Source organism: Anolis carolinensis, chromosome 1 (assembly GCF_035594765.1).
Source record: "Anolis carolinensis isolate JA03-04 chromosome 1, rAnoCar3.1.pri, whole genome shotgun sequence".
NCBI classification, from domain to species: domain Eukaryota; kingdom Metazoa; phylum Chordata; class Lepidosauria; order Squamata; family Dactyloidae; genus Anolis; species Anolis carolinensis.
This window is the reverse complement of record NC_085841.1, coordinates 184,109,593-184,122,200: the sequence shown is the minus strand read 5'-3', so window position 1 is coordinate 184,122,200 and position 12,608 is coordinate 184,109,593. Positions and strand designations below refer to the sequence as shown.

The window sequence follows — 12,608 nt, the reverse complement described above, 5'->3', positions numbered from 1 at the left end:
GAGAAGGCTGAGAGGAGACATAATGAGGGTCATGTATCAATATGTGAGGGGAAGTCATAGGGAGGGGGGGAGCAAGATTGTTTTGTGCTGCCCTGGAGACTAGGACATGGAACAACGGCTTCAAACTACAGGAAAGGAGATTCCACCTGAACATTAGGAAGAACTTCCTCACTGTGTGAGAGAGCTGTTCAGCAGTGGAACTCTCTGCCCTGGACTGTGGTGGAGGCTCCTTTTTGGAGGCTTTTATAAGCAGAGGCTGGATGGCCATCTGTCAGGGGTGCTTAGAATGTGATTTTCCTGCTTCTTGGCAGGAGGTTGGACTGGATGGCTTATGAGGTCTCTTCCAACTCTATGATTCTAAGTAAGCTATAGCAATGCACTTGAACCAACCTGAGCACAATGTATTATTTGAGAACACAGAAATGCTGGTCCACTCTAACAACCACCATGTCAGACTATACAGAGAAGTCATTGAAATCCACAAGCATGTGGACAATTTCAACAGAAAGGAGGAAACCATTAAAATGAACAAAATCTGGCTACCAATATTAAAAAAAACTCTAAAATCAGAACAGTAAATAAAGAACAATACTCTGAAAACGGGAATTCCAGACAGGAAACAATCTGGGCCAGCGATCACCTCCCAACAAAGGATTCCCCCAGGCAGGAAGCAGCCAAATCTTGAAGCTGAAAGGGTATCCAGTGCTAATCAAGGTGGCCAATTGCATTATTCACACTTGCCTCAAACAGACAAGAGTTCTTTCTCCCACCCTGAACATTCCACAAACATACAAATCCCACTTGCCTAGTTTCCAACAGACCTCACACCTCTGAGGATGCTTGCCATAGATGTGGGTGAAATATCAGGAGAAAATGCTTCTGGAACATGGCCATATAGCCTGAAAAACTCAGCAACCCAACCCTGTTTTTTTCTTGATATTATCTAAAAGTAGACCACAACTAACAGAACTGTAACAGAACAATCACCCAAATCTATACTTTATTCACAACTTATCCAGTAATTTTTAAAACGTGTGGGCCAAGGAGGGGGTCTGTTGCCTTGATGGTTGACGGTATCAAAGGCTGATGAGAGGTTTCTAGTAGCAAAAGAACATAAAACAAAATTGATTCAGCCTCTCTTTTCACCATAGCAGCAATGAAAAGTTTTGGCAATCGACTTTACCTCCAAAATATAAAGACAACACACCTCCATGTGTTGTGTCCATTCTTCTAAAAGGAATGATAAAAGACAGTTTTTCCTCCACAAAAGTGGAATTAAATGAAAGTTGACATTTGGAGATAGAGCAGGCCCTTAGTATCCATTGAGGTTTGGTTGCAGAAGCAACCACTGTAAAATTTCAGATGTCAACTTTCCTCTTTGGCTATCACTGGTCATTGAAGACAAATGTGAACGTCACATTGTAGAACAAAAATCTATAACATTATTTTAAATTATATAATACAAATTATAGATATCTAGTTGCAAGGATTCTGAACAAAAACTAGAAAATTAGAATGATTTAATAGTTGGCTGTAACGGGCTTTGGTTCAAAGCTAAGGAAAAGCTTTAAATAGTAAAAGTACAAAGTGGGTTCACATTTTTAAAATAGCCAGGACTTTATAGCCTAAATAACAAGGTATACTTCGCAGTAGCACCCAATCCCAGTGATAGGGCTGTGATTTTACATTTCTGTTTGATAAAAAGAGGGTGAGACTAGATTACCTATAGGGTTCCCATTTTAAATTGAAAGCACAGATATTAGAAAGCTGTTTTTTCAATCTGTCAAGGCAATTAGAAAAAGCACAGATTTATGAGCAAAGGAGATCGAAATAATTTCTAATAATACCTTATTTTGCTCTCTGCCTAATACAAAGCTAATTAGGAAAGGACACATACGTATATGGGTAAAAGGTTTTCATTAGAAATATTCATGCCAACATTCTTAATTATTTTACGTGTAAACTGTACTACAACATCAACATTTCCTCTTTTTATGGTTCTCAAAATGTTTAATTGTATATGCTGTTGGGAAAAAAATAAAAAACAAAAAAAATCATGACTTATTTTATGTTGATTTTTTTGTTATTTGGAAATCATTCTTGATGAATATTCATAATGTTGTCCTAAATGAAGTGCTGTTTTCCATAGCCAGTCAAAAGAGCTTTTATGTCAGTACACAAGGTTATAAATTCCTGTTCATATCACTGCACTTTAGAAAAAGCAACTGCCCCTTAAGAAGCATTTTACAAGGGTTTTCTTTTCTCCATAATGAAGAATGCCAAAATTAATGACTGAATGATTTCCCATATTTGAAACCTATTTTTAATTCACAATTTCACTCCAACACCACCAATTGCAGAAAGGTGTCATGTTCAAATTTACTTTCGTTTATTTGATACTAGCTTGGGGACCCGGCGGTGCCCGGGTTATTGTTAGCGGACATTGAGTTGTTTTGGATATTATGAATGGGGCCATTGATGCAGATCTATGGTCAATGGGGTTTGCAGTAATCTCTGGATGGGGCTGAAGGTACTGGAAATCCCATCGTCTGTGGTCAATCCTCCCAAAAACCTCAGCAGTATATAAGAAGAGTCATGGGGGTCTGTGCCATGTTTGGTACAGATACATGACTGAGGGGGTTAGGAATTGTCTCTGGATGTGGGTGAAGGTACTTCAGATCCTATCATCCATGTTCCATCCTTCACTAAACTACTCCAGGGTTGAAAGTCATAGGGAGTTTGTGTTCCAGGCTTGGTCCTGGTCTGTCATTGGTGGGGGTTGTGTGGTCTGTAAAGCAGGTGATGGTACTGCAAATTCCTTCATCCGTGGTCCATCCTTGTCCAAACTGCTCCAGATGCATCTTTTGTGGGGGGTTGCAGTGGTCTGTGGTAGTCAGATCCCAGGGTGGAAATATACACCGCCGCATACATACATACACACACACACACACACATACACAAACACTGACTTTTATTACTATACCTGCTTGGAACCTGGGTTATTTGAAATGTGGATTTTAATTTATTTTAAATGAATTAATTTATTTTAAATGAATTATTCCATTAATAAAATGCATAAGGTTGTAGATGGACAACATCATGTTGCCTAAGTACCTGACATTGCCTGGGTTCATTTGGTAAGGATATATATTAGAAATAGTCATTGTTGGATTTTGGATTTTAAGAATAAACATATTAGAAAATGCATAACCATATAAACAGAACTATTTATACATTTGTATAGCTGATGTGGTGTTACTTCCATCAACCCAAGATCAACCTATCTATGTACTTACCCGGTAATGCCTTTTCTAATATTATGTAGTAGAATTTTTTCCAATTTACAGTTGTAGGAATGAGTCAATCAGTGAGGAGTAAAAAACATTTTATTGTTTAATCTTCCCTTTTATATGGAAATTCACTGTTGTTATTGAGAACCTCTGGAAGAATGAAAAAATACAACTTTTAAACACATCAACATGGCAGAACAGTGAGTTCATTGTAAAACCTGTTTATAAACAACATTTTTGGTTCCCCCCCCCCCCCCCCGGCGCATAAACAAACAAATTATTTGAGGAACCTACTCTAGAACATGCCACATATAACTGTCCATGGGAAAAACACGGTGACTGCAAGTTAATCCCACAGTATTTGATTGACTGGCCCTGTGCCTTGTTGATGGTGATCCCGAATGCCAGCCTCACGGGGAACTGCAGTCTCTTAAAACGAAAGGGCAAATCTGATGGGATCAGGGGAATGCGAGGAATGAACACATCCTCACCCTGCCCCTTCCTGTTGTCGACCGCGTTTTAGGGGATCGGGCCCTTAAGGAGAGACCCGACCCGGTCCTGAGAGAACGGACCTTGGCGGAGCCAATAGGAAAATATGAGCCGCAATACAACCTGAAGCCGAAATGAAGAAGGTCCGCCAAAGTTGAAGGAAAATCCGCCAAGGAGTCTTTATTGAGCGATTCAACTGAAAAGGACTCTAGTAGTGATCATTCAGTCTACTAGGGTACCACATAACCAAAATAAAGCCATATTTATACAAAGTTTCAGTCTGACAGCCCTTTGAATTTCCCGCCCCACTCCCCCGCCCATCTGATCGCTGGTAGGCTAGAAGGTTGAACGAGGCGGGCTTTCGTTTCCCGCCTTGCTCTGTTGGCCCAATAGGGAGCTGCTTTTTGTCCCCACTCGAGCCAATCAGGGAGGAGAAGGCGGGAGTTACTGAAACAATGAAGTGACTGAGCAGGAAAGATCGGATTAATTCCTGCCCGGCCGATTTCTAAAGGGATTAATGACAGCAATCAAGAGTTCCTGTCACGTATACAGATTTCAGATATGCCTTGGGGTGGTGATGGGCCATAATTGACAAGCTCTACAGGGCGCCTTCCTGAGGTGTCCTGGATTTTCTTTTGGAGGAGATATGACAATGTTTGCCTTGGGGGCGAATCACCTTTAGGTCAATACTCCGAATTCGGCGACTCAAACCCTGTATTGTCCATGCAATCTGAATTTGATTGGGTTAAGCGGTGGCGGATTATCCTTTTGTTTTTGGGAAGGGAAGCCTGGGTCATAGGATCTGGGGTTCAGGTTGAGTCCAAAATATTTCCTATTTGATTTCATGATTTGACAATTATATGAAATAAAATGAAAAATAAAATAAAGTTGGAATATAAACCGTGCTGGGAAAAATACATATTTTCCGGGGATCCCAAAGAGTACAAATACATATAGGCAGATAGATAGATTTCAAGGAAATAAGGGAGAATCCATAAAGGTGGGTTACATTGCATAAAGGGGAATCATGAATGATATAAACAATTGAAAACATTTGATAAGAACGAGGTTCACAACATCTGGGGAACCCAATATGGAAATTCATAAAAGTGGAGTTTTAGCAGCATGATTTCACAATTCATGAAGTTAGCCCAACGATTAGAAATTCATACAACAGTGATTCATGAGGGTGTCCAGGTACATAGAATATGAAAATTCACGGATACATTGGGAAAAGAGTTCATCTGTGGTGGAAGGAATTCATAGAAATAGCATGGGGAAGAGGTACATGTGGGTTGCAGTCTTTGGAAATATAGGATTTCATAAGTTATGGGGTAGGTCTGGGAAGAGTGTCCCTCTCATTCATAAAATTATGAAGGTATGAATGAAACGTGGAGGGCGCCCGTCCAGGCACCCTCCTGGCAGCTGTAGAGAGGGTGAAGGTCCTTGGAGAACTATGTCTCCCCAGCGGGAGAGCGATCCCCCATCCACAGTTCGCAGAAAGGGACCAGTGATCTCTGAAAAACCATCCCGCGGGTCGCGGGGAGAGGAAAGTCCGGGATAAGGCTGGAAGAGAGCAGTCCGGCTTGAAAAGAGCAGTCGGTTCCGTTTGACAGTCAGCTGATGAGGTGCCGAGAACTGGACCGATTTTGGTTCCGCTGGTGGTCCTTGAGTCAGGAGCCTTAGGAAGGGTTAGGACTAAAAGAGGAGTGTGCTAGGGGTAATTTTGGTAAAGATATGAGCCAATTTGTATCGCCCGCCGTATTAATCTATGGCGGAGGAGCCTCAGCCAGAGTTAAAAGGACGGACGTGTTAGATAGAGAGAGAGAGAGAGATTGCGTGCAAAAGAAGGAGTCAGGGAAAGACACAACATAACCAGGTAGAGAGTGTTACTGTTAAAAATGAATGCTACTTTTATTGGGGGATTTGTTACATAGTTCAGGGAAGGGGAAAGTGAAGAAAAAAAGATCTTTTAACAATAGTCTGCTGCGGTCCCGCTCCGTTCCTTTGGTGATGGATCTGCGGAACTCTCCGCTGCGGGTTCAAATCAATTTGAAAGCTGGCGCCTCGGTCATCATTCCCAGTCAGTATTGTGGCTTCTATGACATTGGGCAGCAGTGTTTTGATGCACAGCCGGGTGCCATTGCATAACCTTGGTGGTTCGAGGTTTCGAAGCAGCATGATGGGCGATCCTACTTTAGGTGGCAGGCGGTGAGATGGCATCCCAGGTGGATTAAGGGAGTTGAGGAACTCGGTTGGAAAATTCACAGCTTCATCGGCATCCACTACTGTATCGATGGATTTGTATTCTGTTACGGAGCCTGGAATCATGTCTTGAATGTGCTTGTTGATTTCATGCACTACATCGTTCTTAGCCGCGAGGATGGCTCTTTCACACAACCAGGAGTGTTGTTTGAAATTTTCTGAAATGTTTGGATAAACCTTATCTATAAGTTCTCCAACTGACGTCACAATCGTACAGAAGTCATTTGGAAAGTGGATTTCACCTAAGGTCAAATCAGTGGGAAAAGTACCTTCACCAATTTGAAGGAGCTTCTCTGCAAAAGGTTGAGCATTTGCATCTCCTTGAAGTTGGACCCTCAGATTTGTTTGCAATGTCATTTTCTTCACATGTCTCCAAAGAGCGGAAGCCTTGAGGCAAGCATTAAGCTCATCTACTGGCGTCGACTTTGGAATGACGGGAAGTCACCAGCTAAAAGGACCAGAGCTCCTCCCATCAGTTCATTGTTTCCTCTTAGATCTTGTAGAGTTCTGTCAAGGGCTTCAAGTGATTTCTTGTGTGCCATAGTACATTCATCCCACACTATGACTTTGCAGATTTTTAGCACTTGTGCCTGCCCAGATGTTTTGCTGATGTTACAGGTTGGGTGCTGTTCATTGGCGTTGTTCAGTGGCAATTTTAATGCTGCGTGTGCTCTTCGTCCTCCATCCATCAGTGTTGATGCAATCCCAGAGGAAGCGAGTGCGAGTGCCACATCCCTACTTCCACGAATTTCAGCAAGTACTAAATTAATTAAAAATGTTTTTCCGGTTCCTCCAGGTGCGTCGAGGAAAAGTATGCCACCTTTTTGATTCCTGATGTGATCCATTATGGTGTCATATACTTTTCTTTGATCATGATTTAATAGAGGCTTTCTTGATTGTACAAATATTAGTAGTTCTTCAGTATTGTAATTCTTTTCTCTCAGAAGTTCGTTGTTGAAGACATCATGGTTATTTCGTTCTGGAGGCTGTACACCTAACTGTTATAATGTTTTGTTGCTGATGGCCAGACATCTGTTTTCTAACAGTATAAGTGCTTCATTAAAAATGTCTGGAGAAAATGTTAAGTGCATGGTGGGATTGTCTCTTTGTAGTTTTGCAAGTATGTCTTCACCCATGCTTTCTCGGTGTTTCTCCCATAGTCCATTAGGGTTTGATGGATAGCAGGTTGTCAGGATGATGGCAAAAAGGTTCCGTATTTGAGCTGGTGAAGATTGTAATGCTGCTTCTGATAAAGTAAAGTTCTAGTGTTGATCATCCTCTAATAGACCAAGCTTTTGGCATGCCTCTCTGAAAGTATTACACACCTCTCCATTGACAGTTTTTAGAAATGCGAAAGACATTGGCCCTCGAACAGTGTGAAGTAATATCCTAAGAAAAAAGCATTCAGCATTGTTAGGGTGAACGGTGTACACACGACCCAAGGCTTCGCTGGCAACTGCATCATGTCCTGAAACTGACATTCCTTGTTTTCTTTTGGAGAAGACCTTTCTGGATGCGTTCCATGTGTAATATTTTGGAACTTCAGGATATAGCAGTGTTCTTGCAAACAAATCCTGTTGACACAACTGAAAGAATGCTGTCAAGGTGGTATTTGGTGGTTCGGCAGCAACTGTCTCAGCATTATCTCTTGTAAAGTAGACTCTTTGGCCATTCTCTAAATGCACACTAAGGTGAACAATGGTTGGATGGCGTTCATTGATCGGAAAGCTGAAAATCCGCCAAACTGCTTCATTACTGCTGATATATCTTCCCAGCTGGTATTGAGGGACTTCATCATTTCTGTTTTCATTAGTGAGTCCAAAAACAGCCATGTCACTTCCCTTGTTCACATATTTACAGATGTACTTAATGGACTTTATTGAGTTGCAGTATTCAACATTAATATGTGCTTGAAACATTTTAGAAAGGAGTGGAGAATATGGAACAACCCATCTGTTGTCCACTTCTACTTCTGTCTTGCCTCTAATCTTGAGTTTTGCCGTGAAGCCACCATCTGATGTTGCTCGTCTTCTATAGAGAAGATAACCGTCGTGTCCTGTTTGTGTGTCTGTAACCAATTGTCTGGGATACTTCTTGCTGCACTTTCCTTCCTTCATACACGGTGCATTCATATTAAGGTTTCCACATGGACCATGAATCATATTTTTGGTCACCACTGAATAGAGGCTAGGGTCTTCAGATGGATTTGGGAATTCTGCAGATATAACATTGTCTATGTCAGTTGGATTAATTTTTTCTTTTAGACAAATTAGATTATGGGGATGTGGAAGTCCTCGTTTCTGCCATTCGATTGAGTACAGACAGCACCGTGTTTCTCCAAATACATGGCTCTTATTTATTACATTGATTAACTTCATTTGTTTTTGTTTGAACACTCTTGCTATTAAATCATGACAATCGCTGGGTGTCTGTCTGAATAAAAGTTCTTCTTTTATGTCTGACCAAGAGGGATTACACGTGAAAGTAATAAATAAGTCAGGGCGTTCATAAGATCTCACATATGTCATGCCATCTTGAGCATATTCGTGCATGTGTCTTGGGCTTCCTGTGAATGTAGCAAGTAGAATGACCATTTGCCCAATGTTATCAACACTTCTATCATTGGAGACAGTATCCCTTAAGTGGATGTATTTGTCCACTCGAAGTTTCTTTTGATTTTGGCATATGAAGAGAAGACGCTCAGTTTCAATCTTTGCATACATATCAACAATAAATTGATGAAATAGTTGCTGACAATTTAAAATATGATTAGGAACATGACTTCTAATCATTATTCTGTATGCATAGTAGTCCATTGCTGAGACTTTTTTGTTAGTTGGTATGCCTGAAGTTGGGTTGATTAGCTTAATGTTGAAGTGATAACCATCTTCACCCTGCCAAAATATCAGTGGGTATTGAAGTGCATCATACCATCGATGTGTTTCTGGTATGCGCTGTAGTGAATTACTGCGCCTTTGGATGATGATGTCACGTTGATCAAATTCATCACCTGATATGACGATTGCAACTTCGTTTGTTTGAGGAGCATTGAAGCGACGTTCATGTTCTCCCACTGGCTTTTTATCAGCTCTAATAACTACTCTGTATTCATCTGTTGGCATACGTTCTAGGGCTGTTTTGAATGTGTTAATTATGTGGTTGTGTTGATGAAACATCTGCTGTAGGATCAAGACAATATCACGTCTGACATCAGGAATGTAATGGCATCGTTGATCTGTTTCTAGTTGGTCATCCCCCATAAAGAAAATTTGTAAAAACTTGGGGCTTTGATCGGGTAAAGGCATCATAGATCCTGCCGTGTGGTAGACTTGACCTTGCACTCTGAAAGTTGTTGGGAAGCTCCTTTCTTCAACAACAGAGGTGGTACCAAACGATGTCATTTGAAAGCATGAATTGTATCTTCTTATGTTCTGTAAGAAATGTTTTGATTCTGAAGTACTTCCAGACATATAAGAAAGAAGTTCATCTGGTGGTTGTTCTAAAGGTGGCAGTGCAACTTTTCCACTCTTACAGCACAACCCCGGTGGCTCCATTTTAAATTTCTTGGCATGACAATACCTACATATTTGATTCATTTGTCCAATAATAACATTTGGATATTGATCATAGTCCTTATGAGGATTATAGTGAAAACCTTCAAGCAACAAATTTGAATGGTTTCCTTTCCTTGTTGTAGTGACTTTATCCCTGATTTCTTGAAGTCGGGCATTATGCTGTTCTGGAGTCTCTGTTGCTCTTGATATAGAGGCTCTTTCTTGCATTGCTCCAAGTCTGACCTGACGCTGTTCTGGAGTCTCTGCTGCTCTTGACGTAGAGGCTTTTTCTTGCTTTACTCGAAGTCTGGCCTGACGCTGTTCTGGAGTCTCTGCTGCTCTTGACGTAGAGGGTCTTTCTTTCATTACTGCAAGCCTGGCCTGACACTGTTCTGGAGTCTCTGCTCCTCTTGATGTAGAGGCTCTTTCTTTCATTACCCCAAGTCTGGCCTGACACTGTTCTGGAGTCTCTGCTGCTGTGGATGCCCTGGCCTTCTCTCGTTTTTGTTGGAGCCTGGCCTGACGCTGTTCTGGAGTCTCTGCTCCTCTTAACATAGAGGCTCTTTCTTTCATTGCTGCAAGTCTGGCCTGACGCTGTTCTGGAGTCTGTGCTGCTCTGGATGCTCTGGCCTTTTCTCTCTTTTGTTGAAGCTTGGCCTGACGCTGTTCTGGAGTCTCTGCAATCCTTGATGCATTAGCTGTTTCCTGGTTATTATCAAGTCGACAGTCAGTTGACTCATTTGCTTGGTGGAATTTTCCCTTTTTTGCTTTTGGTGGGATTTTTCCTATGGTAGATTTCCTTTTTTGAGACATTTTGAAGGTACCACTCCTGATAAAAGAAACACTATTATTTAGCAGTGTAAAACAGAAAGGAGTAAGATTTTTTGGATTTGGGCTTCAGGGAATAACTTATAACAATGCACACAACTGAAAATATCCCTAATAATTATGGTCTCTATTGTCTTTTGAATAAAGCAGTACCTTACCTTGGTGAGGGACAATGCTGTTTCCAAATGATCCTGGATAAAATTGCCCTTTTTGGAACTATGTTGAATCAGGAGGAGGATGAACAGTTGTGCAGCATAACTGGCCCAAGACAGCTTGCAAGGTCTGAAAGGATTAAGCGGAAGGGTCAATGGAGGCGTGGGGGGTAGAGCTTTTCATAAATACACACAGTGTGCCTTGCATACACACACACACACGCATACACAGACACCGTATCTTTGACATTTCCATATTTGTGTGTATATTCATTCATATTCTTTCTTTTTCTTTTCTGTCACAGACATACCTTCCATTTGATATTTGTACTGAAAAGAAAAGGAAAGGATTCAAAGTGGGAGGAATAGTCTGTCAAACCCCATCTTATTGTTTAAAAGGAAACATTAAAAAGATAATAATTATTTTCCCTTTTATCTTTAGAATAAAATAGGACCTTACCTTGTGTAGGGACAATGCTGTTTTCAAATTATTCTGGTAGAAGTTGTCTTATTTGGAACAATGTTGAACTGGGAAGACGGCGGGCTGTTGTGTGGCCTAACAGTCTCGGGATAGCTTGCAAGACCTGAAATTGTTCAGCAGAAGGGTAAAAGGAGGTGGATGGTGGTTAGAACTCTTCATAAACACACACACAGACACACACACACACATACACACATATATATATACTGCATAATATGGAGGGGGGAATGAGAAGAAGTCAAATGGGGAGAAGTACTCTGTCAAACCCCATCTTGTTGTTAAGAAGGCAACATTAAAAAGATAATAATGATGTTAGCCTTTGTCTTGAATAAAATAGGGTCTTGCCTTGTGTAGGTACAGTGCTACGTCCAAATTATCCTGGAAGAAGCCACCTTATTTGAAAAAACATTGAACTGGGGAGAGGGTGGGCTGGTGTGCCACCTAACAGTCTTGGGATAGCTTGTAAGACCTGAAGTGTTCATAAGCATGAAAAGGTATAATTAAAAAGATAATAACAATGTTCTCTTCGGTCTGTTGTGAAAAGTACTGTCTTACCTTGTAGAAGGAAAGTGCTGCATCCAAAAGACCCAGGCAAAAGCTGGCTTCTGTAGAACAACGTTGAACAGGGAAGATGGCCTCCTCTTTGGGGCCTAGGAGGAGAAAGCCAGCCTGCATGGCCTGGAAGTATGTGGCAGAAGGATCAAAGGAGGCCAGGATGGGGGCTTTGGGGGCTAGAAGTGTTCATAAGCATGAAAAGGCATCATTAAAAAGATAATAACAATGTTGTGTGCTGTCATTTGAAAAAAGTAGGTCCTTACCTTGTAGAAGGACAGTTCTGTATCAATGACCCTGTCAGAAGCTGCCTTCTGTGGAAGAATGTATAACAGGGAAGATGGCGTCGTCCTCTGGGGCCTAGGAGGGAGGAGCCAGCCTGCAAGGCCTAAAATATGTCAGCAGAAAGGTTGAAGAGGGCAGTAATTGGGGGGGGGGGGGGTCTGTGGGCTAGAAATGTTCATAAGCATGAAAAGGCATCATTAAAAAGATAGTCTTTTTATCTCTTCAGTCTGTTGTGGAAAGTAGATATAGTAATGTAAATGTAAAGTGTTTTATTATCAGTATGTACAGTTGGCCATGTTGGGTGTATTTGGTACAGATCCGTTGTCAGTTGGTTCCTGGGTCCTAGGGGTGATGTGTGTCAAGTTTGGTCCAGTTTCAGCCTTCCTGGTGGTGCCAGTGGTGTTTTTGATTACAAAAGTGTAGGCCGAAGGATGTTAACTGTACCAAAACTAGCATCGTTCTGAGGAGAGAGAGTAGGCCGAACGAAGCCTGCTTGGTAGTAGTTTTTGCCTCAGGGGTCCCAGTGGCCTGTGAAAGTGGAGGCCAATCAGAAAGCTGGCCCATATTCCGGCCGGCCAATCAGAAAGCTGGCCCATATTCCGCCAGGCCAATCAAAACGCGAGCACATATTCCGCCAGGCCAATCAAAACGCTGATACATACACACATACAAAAATTCACTTTTATTATATATATAGATTAGCTTGGGGCCC

General features: G+C 41.5%; 2 protein-coding genes across 3 annotated transcripts; both read right to left on the bottom strand.

Moving 5' to 3' along the window:
* Window positions 1-5,674: 5,674 nt before the first annotated feature.
* LOC134293597 (uncharacterized) lies at window positions 5,675-6,401 on the bottom strand. The gene has a single exon (XM_062961672.1). It carries the CDS (start codon window positions 6,399-6,401, stop codon window positions 5,718-5,720), a length of 684 nt encoding a protein of 227 aa, XP_062817742.1. The 3' UTR covers window positions 5,675-5,717.
* LOC134293583 (uncharacterized) lies at window positions 5,675-12,046 on the bottom strand. 2 transcript variants are annotated; one of them, XM_062961598.1, is made up of 3 exons: window positions 11,039-12,046; window positions 10,585-10,708; window positions 5,675-10,427 (listed from the first exon to the last, which is right to left on the bottom strand). In XM_062961598.1, the coding sequence occupies exon 3, from the start codon at window positions 10,409-10,411 to the stop codon at window positions 7,307-7,309; it is 3,105 nt and encodes a 1,034-aa protein (XP_062817668.1). In that variant the 5' UTR covers window positions 10,412-10,427; window positions 10,585-10,708; window positions 11,039-12,046; the 3' UTR covers window positions 5,675-7,306. The 2 variants fall into 2 exon arrangements, with proteins under 2 accessions (XP_062817668.1, XP_062817678.1); XM_062961608.1 differs by having other exon boundaries at window positions 5,675-10,708.
* Window positions 12,047-12,608: the final 562 nt, after the last annotated feature.

What these genes read in the sequence shown, in the direction of transcription:
- LOC134293583 (XM_062961608.1), bottom strand. Translation starts at nt 10,411, where the DNA reads ATGTCTCAAAAAAGGAAATCTACCATAGGAAAAATCCCACCAAAAGCA.
- LOC134293597 (XM_062961672.1), bottom strand. Translation starts at nt 6,401, where the DNA reads ATGACATTGCAAACAAATCTGAGGGTCCAACTTCAAGGAGATGCAAAT.